The sequence below is a fragment of the Trachurus japonicus genome, chromosome 13 (genome assembly GCF_045865225.1).
Source record: "Trachurus japonicus isolate A0001 chromosome 13, Traja_1.0".
NCBI lineage: Eukaryota > Metazoa > Chordata > Actinopteri > Carangiformes > Carangidae > Trachurus > Trachurus japonicus.
In genome coordinates, this window is record NC_140919.1 from 40,981,469 (window position 1) to 41,000,738 (window position 19,270).

Genomic DNA, 19,270 nt, shown 5'->3' on the forward strand with positions numbered 1-19,270 from the left:
AGACAGGTCAGACAGGAGAGACAGGAGAGACAGGGGAGACAGGAGAGACAGGTCAGACAGGGGAGACAGGTCAGACAGGGGAGACAGGAGAGACAGGAGAGACAGGAGAGACAGGAGAGACAGGAGAGACAGGAGAGACAGGAGAGACAGGTCAGACAGGGGAGACAGGTCAGACAGGGGAGACAGGGGAGACAGGAGAGACAGGTCAGACAGGGGAGACAGGTCAGACAGGGGAGACAGGAGAGACAGGAGAGACAGGAGAGACAGGAGAGACAGGAGAGACAGGGGAGACAGGAGAGACAGGAGAGACAGGAGAGACAGGGGAGACAGGAGAGACAGGAGAGACAGGTCAGACAGGGGAGACAGGGGAGACAGGAGAGACAGGAGAGACAGGAGAGACAGGAGAGACAGGAGAGACAGGAGAGACAGGAGAGACAGGAGAGACAGGAGAGACAGGGGAGACAGGGGAGACAGGAGAGACAGGAGAGACAGGAGAGACAGGAGAGACAGGTCAGACAGGGGAGACAGGGGAGACAGGAGAGACAGGAGAGACAGGAGAGACAGGGGAGACAGGGGAGACAGGAGAGACAGGAGAGACAGGAGAGACAGGAGAGACAGGAGAGACAGGGGAGACAGGGGAGACAGGAGAGACAGGAGAGACAGGAGAGACAGGAGAGACAGGTCAGACAGGAGAGACAGGAGAGACAGGTCAGACAGGGGAGACAGGGGAGACAGGAGAGACAGGTCAGACAGGGGAGACAGGGGAGACAGGAGAGACAGGAGAGACAGGAGAGACAGGAGAGACAGGGGAGACAGGGGAGACAGGAGAGACAGGAGAGACAGGAGAGACAGGAGAGACAGGTCAGACAGGGGAGACAGGGGAGACAGGAGAGACAGGTCAGACAGGGGAGACAGGGGAGACAGGAGAGACAGGAGAGACAGGGGAGACAGGAGAGACAGGGGAGACAGGAGAGACAGGGGAGACAGGAGAGACAGGAGAGACAGGAGAGACAGGAGAGACAGGGGAGACAGGAGAGACAGGAGAGACAGGAGAGACAGGAGAGACAGGAGAGACAGGGGAGACAGGAGAGACAGGAGAGACAGGTCAGACAGGGGAGACAGGGGAGACAGGAGAGACAGGAGAGACAGGAGAGACAGGAGAGACAGGGGAGACAGGGGAGACAGGAGAGACAGGTCAGACAGGGGAGACAGGAGAGACAGGAGAGACAGGGGAGACAGGAGAGACAGGAGAGACAGGAGAGACAGGAGAGACAGGAGAGACAGGGGAGACAGGAGAGACAGGAGAGACAGGTCAGACAGGGGAGACAGGGGAGACAGGAGAGACAGGAGAGACAGGAGAGACAGGTGAGACAGGAGAGACAGGAGAGACAGGAGAGACAGGAGAGACAGGAGAGACAGGAGAGACAGGAGAGACAGGGGAGACAGGGGAGACAGGAGAGACAGGTCAGACAGGGGAGACAGGAGAGACAGGAGAGACAGGGGAGACAGGGGAGACAGGGGAGACAGGAGAGACAGGAGAGACAGGAGAGACAGGTCAGACAGGGGAGACAGGGGAGACAGGAGAGACAGGTCAGACAGGGGAGACAGGAGAGACAGGAGAGACAGGAGAGACAGGAGAGACAGGAGAGACAGGAGAGACAGGAGAGACAGGGGAGACAGGAGAGACAGGAGAGACAGGAGAGACAGGAGAGACAGGGGAGACAGGAGAGACAGGAGAGACAGGGGAGACAGGAGAGACAGGAGAGACAGGAGAGACAGGGGAGACAGGAGAGACAGGAGAGACAGGAGAGACAGGAGAGACAGGAGAGACAGGAGAGACAGGGGAGACAGGGGAGACAGGAGAGACAGGAGAGACAGGGGAGACAGGGGAGACAGGAGAGACAGGAGAGACAGGAGAGACAGGAGAGACAGGAGAGACAGGGGAGACAGGGGAGACAGGAGAGACAGGAGAGACAGGAGAGACAGGGGAGACAGGAGAGACAGGAGAGACAGGAGAGACAGGAGAGACAGGAGAGACAGGAGAGACAGGGGAGACAGGGGAGACAGGAGAGACAGGAGAGACAGGGGAGACAGGAGAGACAGGGGAGACAGGAGAGACAGGAGAGACAGGTGGGACAGGAGAGACAGGAGAGACAGGAGAGACAGGTCAGACAGGGGAGACAGGAGAGACAGGAGAGACAGGTCAGACAGGGGAGACAGGAGAGACAGGAGAGACAGGAGAGACAGGAGAGACAGGTCAGACAGGGGAGACAGGGGAGACAGGAGAGACAGGTCAGACAGGGGAGACAGGAGAGACAGGAGAGACAGGAGAGACAGGTCAGACAGGGGAGACAGGGGAGACAGGAGAGACAGGAGAGACAGGAGAGACAGGAGAGACAGGAGAGACAGGTCAGACAGGAGAGACAGGGGAGACAGGAGAGACAGGAGAGACAGGAGAGACAGGAGAGACAGGAGAGACAGGAGAGACAGGAGAGACAGGGGAGACAGGAGAGACAGGGGAGACAGGAGAGACAGGAGAGACAGGGGAGACAGGAGAGACAGGAGAGACAGGAGAGACAGGGGAGACAGGAGAGACAGGAGAGACAGGAGAGACAGGGGAGACAGGAGAGACAGGAGAGACAGGAGAGACAGGAGAGACAGGAGAGACAGGAGAGACAGGGGAGACAGGGGAGACAGGAGAGACAGGAGAGACAGGGGAGACAGGGGAGACAGGAGAGACAGGAGAGACAGGAGAGACAGGAGAGACAGGAGAGACAGGGGAGACAGGGGAGACAGGAGAGACAGGAGAGACAGGAGAGACAGGGGAGACAGGAGAGACAGGAGAGACAGGAGAGACAGGAGAGACAGGAGAGACAGGAGAGACAGGGGAGACAGGGGAGACAGGAGAGACAGGAGAGACAGGGGAGACAGGAGAGACAGGGGAGACAGGAGAGACAGGAGAGACAGGTGGGACAGGAGAGACAGGAGAGACAGGAGAGACAGGTCAGACAGGGGAGACAGGAGAGACAGGAGAGACAGGTCAGACAGGGGAGACAGGAGAGACAGGAGAGACAGGAGAGACAGGAGAGACAGGTCAGACAGGGGAGACAGGGGAGACAGGAGAGACAGGTCAGACAGGGGAGACAGGAGAGACAGGAGAGACAGGAGAGACAGGTCAGACAGGGGAGACAGGGGAGACAGGAGAGACAGGAGAGACAGGAGAGACAGGAGAGACAGGAGAGACAGGTCAGACAGGGGAGACAGGAGAGACAGGAGAGACAGGAGAGACAGGTCAGACAGGGGAGACAGGGGAGACAGGAGAGACAGGAGAGACAGGAGAGACAGGAGAGACAGGAGAGACAGGAGAGACAGGGGAGACAGGAGAGACAGGAGAGACAGGGGAGACAGGTCAGACAGGGGAGACAGGGGAGACAGGAGAGACAGGTCAGACAGGGGAGACAGGGGAGACAGGAGAGACAGGAGAGACAGGAGAGACAGGAGAGACAGGAGAGACAGGGGAGACAGGAGAGACAGGAGAGACAGGTCAGACAGGGGAGACAGGGGAGACAGGGGAGACAGGAGAGAGACAGGGGAGACAGGAGAGACAGGAGAGACAGGAGAGACAGGTCAGACAGGGGAGACAGGGGAGACAGGGGAGACAGGAGAGAGACAGGGGAGACAGGAGAGACAGGAGAGACAGGAGAGACAGGTCAGACAGGGGAGACAGGGGAGACAGGGGAGACAGGAGAGAGACAGGGGAGACAGGAGAGACAGGAGAGACAGGAGAGACAGGTCAGACAGGGGAGACAGGGGAGACAGGGGAGACAGGAGAGAGACAGGAGAGACAGGAGAGACAGGAGAGACAGGAGAGACAGGTCAGACAGGGGAGACAGGGGAGACAGGAGAGACAGGAGAGACAGGAGAGACAGGAGAGACAGGGGAGACAGGAGAGACAGGGGAGACAGGAGAGAGACAGGAGAGACAGGAGAGACAGGAGAGACAGGAGAGACAGGAGAGACAGGGGAGACAGGAGAGACAGGAGAGACAGGAGAGACAGGGGAGACAGGAGAGACAGGAGAGACAGGAGAGACAGGAGAGACAGGAGAGACAGGTCAGACAGGAGAGACAGGAGAGACAGGGGAGACAGGGGAGACAGGAGAGACAGGAGAGACAGGAGAGACAGGAGAGACAGGGGAGACAGGGGAGACAGGAGAGACAGGAGAGACAGGTCAGACAGGAGAGACAGGAGAGACAGGGGAGACAGGAGAGACAGGTCAGACAGGGGAGACAGGAGAGACAGGAGAGACAGGTCAGACAGGGGAGACAGGGGAGACAGGGGAGACAGGAGAGAGACAGGGGAGACAGGAGAGACAGGAGAGACAGGAGAGACAGGTCAGACAGGGGAGACAGGGGAGACAGGGGAGACAGGAGAGAGACAGGAGAGACAGGAGAGACAGGAGAGACAGGAGAGACAGGGGAGACAGGAGAGACAGGAGAGACAGGAGAGACAGGGGAGACAGGAGAGACAGGGGAGACAGGAGAGAGACAGGAGAGACAGGAGAGACAGGAGAGACAGGAGAGACAGGGGAGACAGGAGAGACAGGGGAGACAGGAGAGACAGGGGAGACAGGAGAGACAGGTCAGACAGGAGAGACAGGAGAGACAGGAGAGACAGGAGAGACAGGAGAGACAGGAGAGACAGGTCAGACAGGTCAGACAGGAGAGACAGGAGAGACAGGAGAGACAGGAGAGACAGGTCAGACAGGTCAGACAGGAGAGACAGGAGAGACAGGGGAGACAGGAGAGACAGGAGAGACAGGAGAGACAGGTCAGACAGGAGAGACAGGAGAGACAGGAGAGACAGGAGAGACAGGAGAGACAGGAGAGACAGGTCAGACAGGTCAGACAGGAGAGACAGGAGAGACAGGAGAGACAGGAGAGACAGGTCAGACAGGAGAGACAGGAGAGACAGGGGAGACAGGAGAGACAGGAGAGACAGGTCAGACAGGTCAGACAGGAGAGACAGGAGAGACAGGGGAGACAGGAGAGACAGGAGAGACAGGAGAGACAGGTGAGACAGGTCAGACAGGAGAGACAGGAGAGACAGGTCAGACAGGAGAGACAGGTCAGACAGGGGAGACAGGGGAGACAGGGGAGACAGGAGAGAGACAGGAGAGACAGGAGAGACAGGAGAGACAGGAGAGACAGGGGAGACAGGAGAGACAGGGGAGACAGGAGAGACAGGAGAGACAGGGGAGACAGGAGAGACAGGGGAGACAGGAGAGAGACAGGAGAGACAGGAGAGACAGGAGAGACAGGAGAGACAGGGGAGACAGGAGAGACAGGGGAGACAGGAGAGACAGGGGAGACAGGAGAGACAGGAGAGACAGGTCAGACAGGTCAGACAGGAGAGACAGGAGAGACAGGGGAGACAGGAGAGACAGGTCAGACAGGAGAGACAGGAGAGACAGGAGAGACAGGAGAGACAGGAGAGACAGGAGAGACAGGTCAGACAGGTCAGACAGGAGAGACAGGAGAGACAGGAGAGACAGGAGAGACAGGAGAGACAGGAGAGACAGGAGAGACAGGAGAGACAGGAGAGACAGGTCAGACAGGAGAGACAGGAGAGACAGGAGAGACAGGAGAGACAGGGGAGACAGGAGAGACAGGAGAGACAGGAGAGACAGGTGAGACAGGTCAGACAGGAGAGACAGGTGAGACAGGTCAGACAGGAGAGACAGGAGAGACAGGTCAGACAGGAGAGACAGGAGAGACAGGAGAGACAGGTCAGACAGGTCAGACAGGAGAGACAGGAGAGACAGGGGAGACAGGAGAGACAGGAGAGACAGGAGAGACAGGTGAGACAGGTCAGACAGGAGAGACAGGTGAGACAGGTCAGACAGGAGAGACAGGAGAGACAGGTCAGACAGGAGAGACAGGAGAGACAGGAGAGACAGGTCAGACAGGTCAGACAGGAGAGACAGGAGAGACAGGTCAGACAGGTCAGACAGGAGAGACAGGAGAGACAGGGGAGACAGGAGAGACAGGGGAGACAGGAGAGACAGGTCAGACAGGAGAGACAGGAGAGACAGGGGAGACAGGAGAGACAGGTCAGACAGGAGAGACAGGAGAGACAGGGGAGACAGGAGAGACAGGTCAGACAGGAGAGACAGGGGAGACAGGAGAGACAGGAGAGACAGGGGAGACAGGAGAGACAGGTCAGACAGGAGAGACAGGAGAGACAGGTCAGACAGGAGAGACAGGGGAGACAGGAGAGACAGGGGAGACAGGAGAGACAGGAGAGACAGGGGAGACAGGGGAGACAGGAGAGACAGGAGAGACAGGTCAGACAGGAGAGACAGGAGAGACAGGAGAGACAGGAGAGACAGGAGAGACAGGAGAGACAGGGGAGACAGGGGAGACAGGAGAGACAGGAGAGACAGGTCAGACAGGAGAGACAGGAGAGACAGGAGAGACAGGAGAGACAGGAGAGACAGGAGAGACAGGTCAGACAGGAGAGACAGGAGAGACAGGAGAGACAGGAGAGACAGGAGAGACAGGAGAGACAGGAGAGACAGGGGAGACAGGGGAGACAGGAGAGACAGGAGAGACAGGAGAGACAGGGGAGACAGGGGAGACAGGAGAGACAGGAGAGACAGGTCAGACAGGAGAGACAGGAGAGACAGGAGAGACAGGAGAGACAGGAGAGACAGGTCAGACAGGAGAGACAGGAGAGACAGGAGAGACAGGAGAGACAGGAGAGACAGGAGAGACAGGAGAGACAGGTCAGACAGGAGAGACAGGAGAGACAGGGGAGACAGGAGAGACAGGAGAGACAGGTCAGACAGGTCAGACAGGAGAGACAGGAGAGACAGGAGAGACAGGAGAGACAGGAGAGACAGGAGAGACAGGAGAGACAGGTCAGACAGGAGAGACAGGAGAGACAGGAGAGACAGGAGAGACAGGAGAGACAGGAGAGACAGGAGAGACAGGTCAGACAGGAGAGACAGGAGAGACAGGAGAGACAGGAGAGACAGGAGAGACAGGAGAGACAGGAGAGACAGGAGAGACAGGAGAGACAGGTCAGACAGGAGAGACAGGAGAGACAGGGGAGACAGGAGAGACAGGAGAGACAGGTCAGACAGGTCAGACAGGAGAGACAGGAGAGACAGGGGAGACAGGAGAGACAGGAGAGACAGGAGAGACAGGTGAGACAGGTCAGACAGGAGAGACAGGAGAGACAGGAGAGACAGGAGAGACAGGAGGGACAGGAGAGACAGGTGAGACAGGTCAGACAGGAGAGACAGGGGAGACAGGAGAGACAGGAGAGACAGGAGAGACAGGAGAGACAGGAGAGACAGGAGAGACAGGAGAGACAGGAGAGACAGGTGAGACAGGTCAGACAGGAGAGACAGGAGAGACAGGAGAGACAGGTCAGACAGGAGAGACAGGAGAGACAGGAGAGACAGGAGAGACAGGAGAGACAGGAGAGACAGGTCAGACAGGAGAGACAGGAGAGACAGGAGAGACAGGAGAGACAGGTCAGACAGGAGAGACAGGAGAGACAGGGGAGACAGGAGAGACAGGTCAGACAGGAGAGACAGGAGAGACAGGAGAGACAGGAGAGACAGGAGAGACAGGTCAGACAGGAGAGACAGGAGAGACAGGAGAGACAGGTCAGACAGGAGAGACAGGGGAGACAGGAGAGACAGGTCAGACAGGAGAGACAGGAGAGACAGGAGAGACAGGAGAGACAGGAGAGACAGGTCAGACAGGAGAGACAGGAGAGACAGGAGAGACAGGAGAGACAGGAGAGACAGGTCAGACAGGAGAGACAGGTCAGACAGGAGAGACAGGAGAGACAGGTCAGACAGGAGAGACAGGAGAGACAGGTCAGACAGGAGAGACAGGAGAGACAGGGGAGACAGGTCAGACAGGAGAGACAGGTCAGACAGGAGAGACAGGAGAGACAGGGGAGACAGGTCAGACAGGAGAGACAGGAGAGACAGGAGGGACAGGAGAGACAGGAGAGACAGGAGAGACAGGTGAGACAGGGGAGGACGGGTGAGACAGGAGAGACAGTCAGACAGACAAACAGACAGACAGATGGATGGACAGACACACACATACACACAGTATTACCGTGCGGTTTGTTCTCACATGGAACCATGTGACACTTGGCGGACTGTCGGCCATCTTTGTTGCATCTCGTATGTTGGGACATTCCAGGGTCTTCCCCTCCTGCAGTGGGATGGTCGTAGAAGTGGTCACCACGGCAACTGGAGCCTGCCACGTGGGCTCCCAGGCCACTTCGTCAAGCTTCATCACAGTCAGGTGCACGGTGGTCTGGATGCAGGACGACTTGTTGCTGTGAGACAGAGGGAGGAGACGTCTGATCAGACCAAACACAACTCAACCTCTGTCCTCTTCTGATTGGAAGATTCAAAAAGGCTCCATCTTCTTTCTTTTTTTTTGATTTTCCAAAGAATATTTTACTGTCAAATTTCCAGTTTCTGATGACTTGACAACAGCATGCTGCTCAACATGTTAAATATGAAATAATCACAGTCAGTTACCAGTTGCATTAGGAATGCTTGAGCAAAACTATAATTGAAGGTTATAACATTCAGTTTGTGTGAAGTCTTTTTAGAGGAGAGTGAATTGGACTCTATGATCATTAAATGTAATGCATTTTGTCCACCTCATTCATATCAGTGATATTTTAGATTTCCACATGAAAAAGGTTCAGGGTTTCCCCCAGTCTATTATAAGCCTGGCGGGCCGCCAGGTCTTACTTGCTCTCTGAGGAAAAAAATAAAAATCTCTGGAGACACCAGGCAGTTGTTTTTAGTAGTGCAGACAGTTGATAATATTTATCTAAATAGTATTTTTATTATCTATTTATTTTTGTGGTTAGTTGAACAGCATTCCAAGAGTGCAATCTGTAAGACCTGGTGTTACAGAAATGTATTATAATAACACATGATAATGATAATATTATTTTCACATTTCCAGTCAACTTTTAACATTGATCTTCGTTTCGTTTCGTTTCGTTTATTTTGGTCAATACATGTCATGAAAAGAGAAGTAACAAACCAGAGAGAAAAAAAAATAAAAATAACATCGATCAGAGTAAACAATAAGTAAATAGAAAAAGAAAATTTGGACCGAAAAGGCATAGGCTGAAGCATAGCTTATTACGCCTACCCTGTTACAACTCAGTTAATTTAAAAAAATTTAAATGTACAAAGCCTTATGGAATCACTTCTAAATTCTACTGCTCCATTAATGAATCTGTTACCTACAGGGCCCTGCCGTCAGTCAATGGTCAGGGTCAGGCCCCTGCTGGTGGGCCACCCTACCACTGGGCTTAACAAGCTTTCTGGGGGAAACACTGAAGTTCATGACTGTACATTATGCAACAGAAACATTTCTCACTCTGCATTTGCTCTGTACATGCAGGGACAACAATAGAAAATGCTCCAGAGATGACCAGCATCACTCCGACATGTCCTGGAGGATCAAATGATACAACATGGAGAAGAGAAATTGCTGGAAGACCAAGAAAAATCAGAGGTTCTGAGACACTCTAACTACATTTAAGTCTAGACTTAAGACCTTCCTTTATGACAGAGCTTTTAGTTAGTAATTTTATAGCTACGCTGCTATAGGTTTAGACTCTGTTCTCCTGAGGTGAACAGCAGCCGATCTTTAAGACGCTCTCAGAGCCACGTCAGCTGATCCAGAGTCAGGGGATTGAAACCGAGAGAGCAGCAGGTTTTATTCTGGAGGATAATGCATCACAGTCGCGCATAGGGAGCAGTGAATGAGTGAGTGATTTGAAGAAGAGCAGTTTCTCACCGTAGCATACAGATGTACTGTCCAGTGTCCTCGGCCGCAGCCGGCTGCAGCCACAGCCTCTCTCTGTCCTTACTGAGCCGCCAGCTGTAGGGGAGAGTCATCAGCATTCATTAGAGCCTGAACAATCAGATACAATTCAGTTACAACGACATTAGAACAAAATCCAATGCCCTCAGTGACGCAAATCACGGCTGCTCACCTCCAAAACACAAAGAATCCTCTCTGGAAGGGACATTGTATCCTTCAGGTACTCTCAAAGTGTCACACACACACTTTGTTTTCTCTTTTTTATGCACTTTCAGGTGTGCTTAGGTGACCAAAGTGTTTATTTTAATTCATAAGGGAAGCAAGTTATTGCAAATTCTGGACACTTTTTATTTATTTATTTTATGCAGTTTGATTTGTAGGATTTGTGCTCATGTTTAGATATAATCAAGATGTTTACACTTTATTTAAAAAATGGAGTAAAGTACCTCAGTGTCTGTTCAGTTAAAGCTCTTTTTTATTGTTTTTATGCACCTGTGTCAAATGTGACCTATTTTTAAAGGAGTCATCACCCGGAAATGATGATTAAACCTCACTTGTTTTCCGTTTAAAACCACAAACCACTGAAAATGTCTGGCCCTGATATATTTCTTAGTTTGAAAAATAGGCCCAACTGAATTTGTAATTGAATAGCCCTGATATAAGAGTTCAGACACAGCATCCTGATGCATTCATATACAATATACCCTCACCTCTCACCTGACTGGCTTCACTCAGTATGATGATTGTGCCACAAAGAAAAATAAGGCAATAAGGCAAATAATGAGGCAGGCTGCAACCACCACAGACTCGATGTGCTGCTGTAGACACAGGAAAATGAAAACAGCAACAACAGAACAGTTGGATGCACCACAGACTACAGTAGCTTCTCGGCTTCTTGACGACTCGGACAAGTCAGGTTCAATTGACCCTTCGCGTAAGCCCCGCCCCCTTGGTTACTGTTGCTACGGCGGGCAAGCTTTCACTCCCAGCCATGCTCCTGGCAGTATTTGGTATCGATTTCAAAGGAAATATCAGAAAATTTCTGGATAAAATGTTCTGAGATAATAGAGAGAAGAAGTCACAAAGATCGTTCTCAGTTTTCAGTGATGTGACTCGCGCAGGAGGATAAAACATCTGTTCAACGACACGACTGGACAATGTGCAGAGCAGCAGTAAGGGCTGCTCATTTTACCGTCTATCAACCCACCAAGACTTAGCTCATCTCACTGGTCATGAAATGTTGTCAAACTGCAAGTTTTTGGGCGATTGTGAACCACATACAGCTTTGGCTGCTGTTTTTTTTCTCCCACCGCTGTATCAGTCAGTGAAAGCAGTCCCTGCCTGGAGGATCCCTCGCCTAAAAGCCCAGGTAAAAGCCCTAAAAGCCCAGGTAAAAGCCCTAAAAGCCCAGGTAAAAGCCCTAAAAGCCCAGGTAAAAGCCCTAACAGCCCAGGTAAAAGCCCTAAAAGCCCAGGTAAAAGCCCTAACAGCCCAGGTAAAAGCCCTAGCAGCCCAGGTAAAAGCCCTAAAAGCCCAGGTCAAAGCCCTAACAGCCCAGGTAAAAGCCCTAAAAGCCCAGGTAAAAGCCCTAAAAGCCCAGGTAAAAGCCCTAAAAGCCCAGGTAAAAGCCCTAAAAGCCCTAAAAGCCCAGGTCAAAGCCCTAAAAGTACAGCTGTCATTTCGGAGGTGAACATATGGTAATCCCCATATTTACACTTGCTCAAGTCGAAAAAAAAGTCTGCTCGTATCTGAACATCTCTATATTGCTGCTGCCGCCGTAGCAGTAGCAGCGGCAACAACAACATCCTTCTCTACAAACAAATGTTTTTCGTCCTAGTCTCAAAATGTGTCCACAAAAGCAAACGTAATGACTCACTGCGGAAAGCTTGCCAGGCCTATAGTTACGGTTGCTAACGTAGGATTGGACAATAGCCGTTTGTGGGAGGAGTTGGCGAAGGGTCAGTTAGGTTCTTTGATTGGTTTTTCAAGCTCATTTAACATCATCCAACCACTGGTTCTTAAAAACAAGTTCAAGTGTACAGCAGCAGACCGTAAATACAACTCTGAGTCTCACCACATCCAGAGACACTGGTGTGTATCTGGAACAGACAGGAAGAGGAGGACAGGGAGCTGGTGGACATCCTCTACTTTCCTCTACTTTAATAACTTTTTAAACTGTTTTTTTTTTTTTTTTAACCTTCAAATAAGTTTGTTTCTTGAGTGTGTTAAAATGTTTGACCATTTTGCAAAGGTTCCACAGTTGCATCCTCCCCCATCATCACTGCCCTTACAGCCCTGTGATCAAGCTGCTGAGGGGACACAGCAAGTACCCACCCCTCACACAAAAGCTCCCAAGGCAGCAGGTCAGACTCTGTGCAGCTGTACCTGTACGTGATTGGCTGCAGCAGGTTGTGACCCTCGGGGAGGTGGAACCAGGAGAGGTTGTGTCCGGCGCTCTGAGCGGAGGTGTAGTTGTGGACAGAGGGATGAGAGAAAAGAGGACAGGAGAGCCAACCAGCCTGCCCCTCCAGGACTGAGACCGCTGAGACCGCCCCTCCACTGGACTCCCCCTGGTCATCACACACGGGCTCTAAGAGAGAAGACAGAGAGAGATAAGGAAAGGCAGAGTTGAGATGTCAGGATTTTTCGTGAAACAAATGATGCCATCACACTTCCATCCCATTAAAAGGAAGTAAGCAGAGAGAAGCTGTTCCAACTTCCATTCCCACACTGAGACTCACCAAACACGTCACAGATGACACTCACTGCAAAAACTCAAAATCTTTCCAAGAATATTTGTCATATTTCTTGTCAAAATGTCTCATTTCTAGTGAAAACTAAACTCTTTCCACTTAAAATAAGACTCATCACCTAAAAATGTACTTGTTTTTAGATCATTTAACTTGTTTCAAACTAATTTTCACTTGAAATAAGTAGAAAAATCTGCCAGCGAAAGCACATTTTTTGTGCTTGTAATAAGAATGAAAAACTTGCTCCACTATCAGATTTTTCTACTTATTTCAAGTAAAACATATGCTTAAAAGAGTGTCAAAAACAAGCTACTTTTTATGTGATTTTAGGTATAATGAGATTTGTTTTGACTAGAAATTAGACATTTTGACAAGAAATAAGACAAATATTCTTGGTAAGATTTTGAGTTTTTGCAGTGTTGTTTGTACTCCTGTAATTTGTTAAGTGTACCGCAGTACAAAAAGAGACACATTGGACAGCAGTGAGACAGATGTGAATCGAGAAGCTCTGAAACATCAGACTGAGCATTTCTCATGATGGTCTTTGCTGCATTAATCTAAGAAGATAAACATCAGACCTCCTGTTTTAAACGGCCTCTAAAATGTTGTAGGATTAATATCAGGAACAACGGCAACGAGACATAAAATACTGACAGGTTATTATGACAGTAACGAATAAATTAAAGTTAAGTTTGTTGGATTTCTGGAGCTAGAAACAACCTGACCCATCCAGTTTTTATTCTAGACATTTGTGTAACTTTGCAACTTTTCCCAGATACGACTTCCTGCCATCTGCACAACAGTGATATGATTTACCACAACGTCTCCAGTGATACTAGTATGGCTTCTAATATTTGTGGTTACATTGCACAATAAGTGTCCAGCAGAACAGGTTTAAGGAAACATTTCTAACTGTCCACCATATTAAAAAAAGGAAGCTGTGAGTCAAAAAAATGTTTTGCAAACTGCTCTGACTAATGATTTCAGCATTGACTCAAGTCCTCGTGCTTCACTCAATCAATCAGTCACTCACCGACACTCCTGCAGGTCCTCTGTCATTAATAGGTGAGTTAATTAAATGAGGGGGTCCATTAAAATAGTGATGACTAATGACTTCTTCACAGACAGCCTCTTCTATTGTTTCAGATGAGGTGACAGAACCTAAAAGGTTGATATATTTATTCAGGTGAGTCATGCTGCGTTCAAGACAACTCGGAAGTCGGAAAAAAACGAGCTCCCAATTGTAAAAAATGAATTAAACGGCGTCGAACTCGGAAATTACAGGTCGGAAACTCGGGTCACAACAACATCAAAACATGGCGGCCCTCGTCTTAAACGGTTAGAATTTAGACATTTTAAGTTATTTGTTGAGGTTTGAATGCATATTTTTGTGTATTATTGCAGTAGCCGATATAAAATACGTTTATATTAAGCTGTGATTGTTGTTTTGTGTGAAATTGTGTTCCTCGTATGTGACGGAAATAACATTTAACTGTTATCAAGGCTGTAACATTATAGTGTATGTGCACTCATCTGCAGCGTCTCCTCTCCTCCAAATAAACATCATTTACTGCTGCATTGATTTTTCGTATTCAGCGATGAGCAACAATACGCCAAACTTCCTTCAGGTATCCATGTTTTTTCTCTTCCGAGTTCCTGCAGCGTGAACGCAATGATGTCGGAAGTCGGAAATTTCCGAGTTGGGAATTCCAACCTCTGAGTTGTTATGAACGCACCATTACTCCTCTACAATAACCCTTAAACATTCTTTAGGCAGCAAGAGAAACATATTATTAGAAATCTAAAAAAAAAGTTTAAATGCCGATCTTTACACGCACATCTTTATGTATGTTATTGTCAAAAGTCCCAGCCCCTTTCCTTAGACTTAGGCAGAACTAGACATGAAGGCATCTGATTGGTTTTTTTTTCCTTTTTCTGAATACATTATGTATTGAATGACTACTCTCAGGGGGGTCATTCCTATGTTGCCACATCTCTGTGTTGTTTTTTCCACTGAAGATTAGGCCCTGTGTTCCCACCAAATTCCTAAATATGTTTACATGTTGTAACAATAAAAGACTTCTGACTTCATATTTCATTTACTTCGCATACCACACATATTACTCGGTGACCATAACAATATGTAGACCGTACTGGAAACTTAGGAGGTATAAGTTACATCGTGGATATTAGGGGTAGGAGAAAAAATCGATTCACATAAATATCGCGATATCTTCTTTGACGATTTTTAAATCGATTTTCTTTTTCAAAAGTTGATTTTTGTTTGGAATTATTATTATTAGGCTATTATTATTTTTTTTATATATTGTGCAATGTGCATTTGTTTGCCTTTTTACATACAGAGAGTACAGGTTTTGAAAAGGGTTTAAGTTCACTTTATAATGGAGCTTTCACCCACCTGTCTGGCTGAATATTGGTGTGATCCCGACTGCCACGATTGAGAGGAGGAGAGTGGAGGTGAAGACCGCCCTGCAAACAGATGGAGAGACTGTTTAGGTAAATAACATTGTAAAACATTTAAAACAAGTGAATTTTCATATTTTCCATAATTAAAACAGAAGTCAGCGATCCGGTTGTTTTGGCTAACTTCCTGTCAGCAGATGGAGTTAGCAGCCCCCGCCCTCGTCCCTACGTCACCACATTCAGGCGCATCCCTTGGCTGCACACACAGAGAGGACTGCCCCTTTATGCCGTTCTCTCTCCTCATTGGATAAAACTTGTAGGATACAAGGAAAGTTTTCTCCTGGGCTCAGAGCAGAGCAGAGTGACTGACAGACCCGTGTTTCAGACCAAACACTCTATAGAAGTGATTGCTGTCGGAGTGGACAATGACACCGGGGACAAACATAAAACCTTAATTCTTTCATTAAAAAAATATATTTTGATTAAAAAACAGCACATGCTTAAAGGGATAGTAGCATTTTTTTTTAAGTGGGGTTGTATGATCTACAAATAGCCCCTAAATACTTTAATTGCAGTAGAAGACTCTCTGCACTCCTCCCGTTAGCAACGCCAGCCCATAATAGCCCTGCCCAGAGATTTACAACATGCAGTGTTGTGAATGGACCCAAAGAAACGGCCTATTTTCACGGCCTAAAAGAGGTTTTACCTGAAAAAAAATACACAGCTCCATTATTCGCTATAATATAATTTTTTCCAGCCCTTCAAAGTGCAGGAAAAACACAGTTTGCCCAGGGTTAGCGCCCGCCGATCAGCAGTTGGTTTGGTCCAAATAAAAACTGTGTTTTTCCTGCACTTTGAAGGGCTGGAAAAAATTATATTATAGCAAACAATGGAACTGTGTATTTTTTTCAGGTAAAACCTCTTTTAGGCAGCGAGAATAGGCCGTTTCTTTGGGTCCGTTCACAACACTGTATGTTATAAATCTCCTATTTGTAGATCATACAACCCCACTTTAAAAAAATGCTACTATCCCTTTAAAGATAGTTTATCCAGGACAATAAAATAATTTAATTAACTATCTCTAGATTGAATTTTAATGAACCGCACTGGGGACATAGCATAATTCCGTAACATCCTTTTAACAAAAGTAAATTAAATTTTAAAAAAAAGAAAATGAATTTGGGAGTCTGTAGCCTACCCTAATAGAGGACAATTGACAATACACAAAAAAGCAAATTAAATGAGTATTTGTCCAACTTTAGTGAAAATACAAATAAATTTATATTGGGGACACAAATGGCACCCACAGCCTTATGTTCCCACATTTCTAACTTTTGTTGTCACTGAATATTAGGCCCTATGTTCCCACAGCCCTTTGGTCCCACCATTGGTTGGGTTTAGGCAATGAAGAAAGGAGTTGGTTAAGTTTAGTAAGAAGACCAGGTAGAGGCTAGACAGGCCAGATAGACAGAGTCCAGATAGGTAGAGAGAGTCCAGAGGGAACATAGGGCCTCATTTTGAGAAAAATCTTAGAACTGTGGGAACATAGGGCTGTGGGAACATAAGCATGGACCCCTCAACAGACAGAAAATAGACACAATAAACAATAATATAATGATAATGGTGATAATGCCTGTCTTCCTATCCTCAGTAGTGCAGCAACAACAACAACCAGACTTCGCAGAGCAGGCTGATGGTGGACTTACATTACATTCCCAGCAGCGACCTCGGCGTCTGTCCGGGGGGGGTCAACCGACCGGGAAGGGGCGGGACGGATCCAGGACTAGACCCCGGTAAGCACGGCGAACAGAGCCGAGCAGTGAGGCTCGATCTCGGCTGCCAATCAGCCAATCAGCGGCCTGTCCTGCCGCTGGTCCCAGATGTTCCGGGGGAACTTCCAGCTGCGGAGTCACAGCGACTTTAACTCATGATCCGGCTGGTGAAGAGGCTGAGAGTCTGTTGAAGTGTCAGATCAGCTGTTGACAGATAAAGGTCGAGTTTAGTTTACACAGTTAGAAAAGTTCGAGCAGCGGTGTGTGTGTGTGTGTGTGTGTGTGTGTGTGTGTGTGTGCGTATGGGAAGTAAAAGTTGAGCCCACGCTGTTCCGATCGACGCTCCTCCTCCTCCTCCTCCTCCTCCTCCTCCTCCCTCCTTCTTCTTTGGTGTGTTTTGGCAACTTTTGCAACCAACTTAAAGGAGCATTACCACCACCAACTGCACTGGAGTGTGGAATGTGGATCAGTTACAGACTATAATTTATAAATAATAAAATAAAATAAAAATAAATAAAAATAAACCCTTTCCATCAACTCTGTGTTACTGGGCTACTCAGGTTTCCTAGATTGAACCACTTTCCACTGCTGCCTTCAGTAGCCTGGGTTACTAATTAGAGTTATGGTTGGTGATCATGTTCAGAAACACTTTTTTGTTATACTGGGTGAAACTGTCCTCCTATCCTGAGAGTAATCAATACATTATGTAGGCTATTCAGAAAAAGGAACGAAAATAATCAGAGCTCTGTGGCAGCGGCAGACTGATAGCCTAAAGCATAGATATTTAGATGTCATGTCATAGATATTCACTACAACTTGATGTAACGCTATGGTTCATTGAAACAATCTGATAACACAACTCAAGTGTCATGTGCTTAAATTCTGAACTGACTTGAATATTTCAATATTGATTTGCATAAGAAGAAAATAAAGAAATGCATTTGTGTAGCTGCTGTAGAATTAGTTTGAGCTTTAAGGGGTTAACACTACTGAACACACTACGGTGTGTAGCTCTCTCCTTCACACTGACTGTCAACGCTTCTCCTCCTCTTCATTGCAGTTATTGCAACATGGCTCAGGAAAAAAAACAAAACAGTGAGTCATTTGAAAGACTTCAAAACCCTGTCACACCTAAGCAGAAAACTGCAATTAGGCCGATGCCATTACTAACTGATCCAATAGAGCACATAGTGATGAAGCTGAGTTTTTACTCAGTTTTGATACAGAAAATCACTCATAATCTTACGTCTTGATGCACAACTTGTCAAATATAACAGTAAAAACAGTTAAAATGGTATTTATTTAATTTTCATGTTTTGGTATGATTTTGTAGGTGTTATGATGGTTTGTTTATAGGCTACTAGTAGGCCTATTGCAATGAAGTCGTGGACCACAACATCCAACCTTGTTACCAAACCTATAGCAGAGTAGAGAAGATGAACTGTGAGAATAAGACACAGAAGAACGCCTCAAGCTGTTTGCTGATGGGTAGACCTAAGTCCTCTCCGCTATTTCTTCAGCCTTGATTGAGTTTGTCACTCAAACCAATGCAATGCTGTTACTCACCAGAATCTACATACATTTAAAGACATAACAAAGCATGTTGATTAGTCATCATGCCTCTGGGTAGATTGAGCTTTTTGGTAGGTACTTTCCAGTGATTGGTGGTGTTAAGTTCTGTGTTTTATGCGTTCTTGTTTTCATTGTGTTTCACTAGGGCCTAGGCTATATGTTTTGTTAGGCTGTGTTTTTAGTGTGGATGCAAATGGCTGTAATCATTTATGTCCATTGTAGGCTACTGCTGCTGTCTTGGCCACTTTTGGACAATACATCTTTCTCTCAATTAGTTTTTTTTCCCTGGTTAAATAAAGTTTTAAAAAGTTTTTTTTCTTTTTCTTACAATGAACTGGGGGGAGGGGGAGAGTCGTGTTGTGTCTAACCCTAACCCTCCAGAGCAGAAGGGGGCGGTGATGCTGCTAATGCTGGATGGAGGCCGACCGCCTAACAACAACAAGAAGAAGCTGCAGCAGCTGCAGCCAATCACACAGCTGGAGGCGCGGCGCGCGGCAGCGTTGTTTTGCTGCACTGCGTCCATACTATAATATAATACATCCATGGTCCATACAGTCTATTTATATGACTGCGTCGTTCATTTCCAGCGAGTCTCTCTAACAACAACAGGATGATGAGCACCACACCGGGTCGAGAGCGACGTGTGGCGGCTGAAGAAGCTCTGAAGCTGCTGCAGGGCGACGCCGACTGCGTCGAGTCCTCATCAGAGGACGAAGACCTGCTGTGTCCCGACAACACACTAGACAAAGACTACCGTCTGCCATCGTCGGAAAGGTAATGTTGTATTTATTTATCCTAACTAACTACCACTGTAAAGTCAGCCATTGTTTGATTTTCTTTGCGCCCGAACTAGAGAAACTTAAC

At 48.3% G+C, this 19,270-nt stretch overlaps 1 protein-coding gene across 2 annotated transcripts in view; it reads right to left on the reverse strand.

Moving 5' to 3' along the window:
• The window catches only part of LOC146976654 (interleukin-1 receptor accessory protein-like), a 36,231-nt gene extending 19,102 nt beyond the window's left edge, over nt 1-17,129 (reverse strand). For both annotated transcript variants that reach the window (XM_085796568.1, XM_085796567.1), the window contains exons 1-5: nt 16,769-17,129; nt 15,058-15,128; nt 12,274-12,478; nt 9,862-9,945; nt 8,143-8,368 (exon numbers count right to left, since the gene is read on the reverse strand). In XM_085796568.1, the coding sequence (XP_085652694.1) occupies nt 8,143-8,368; nt 9,862-9,945; nt 12,274-12,478; nt 15,058-15,128; nt 16,769-16,770 (588 nt within the window). In that variant the 5' untranslated portion in view covers nt 16,771-17,129. The remainder of the gene's footprint in view (nt 1-8,142; nt 8,369-9,861; nt 9,946-12,273; nt 12,479-15,057; nt 15,129-16,768) is intronic.
• Between the last annotated feature and the right edge of the window lie 2,141 nt (nt 17,130-19,270).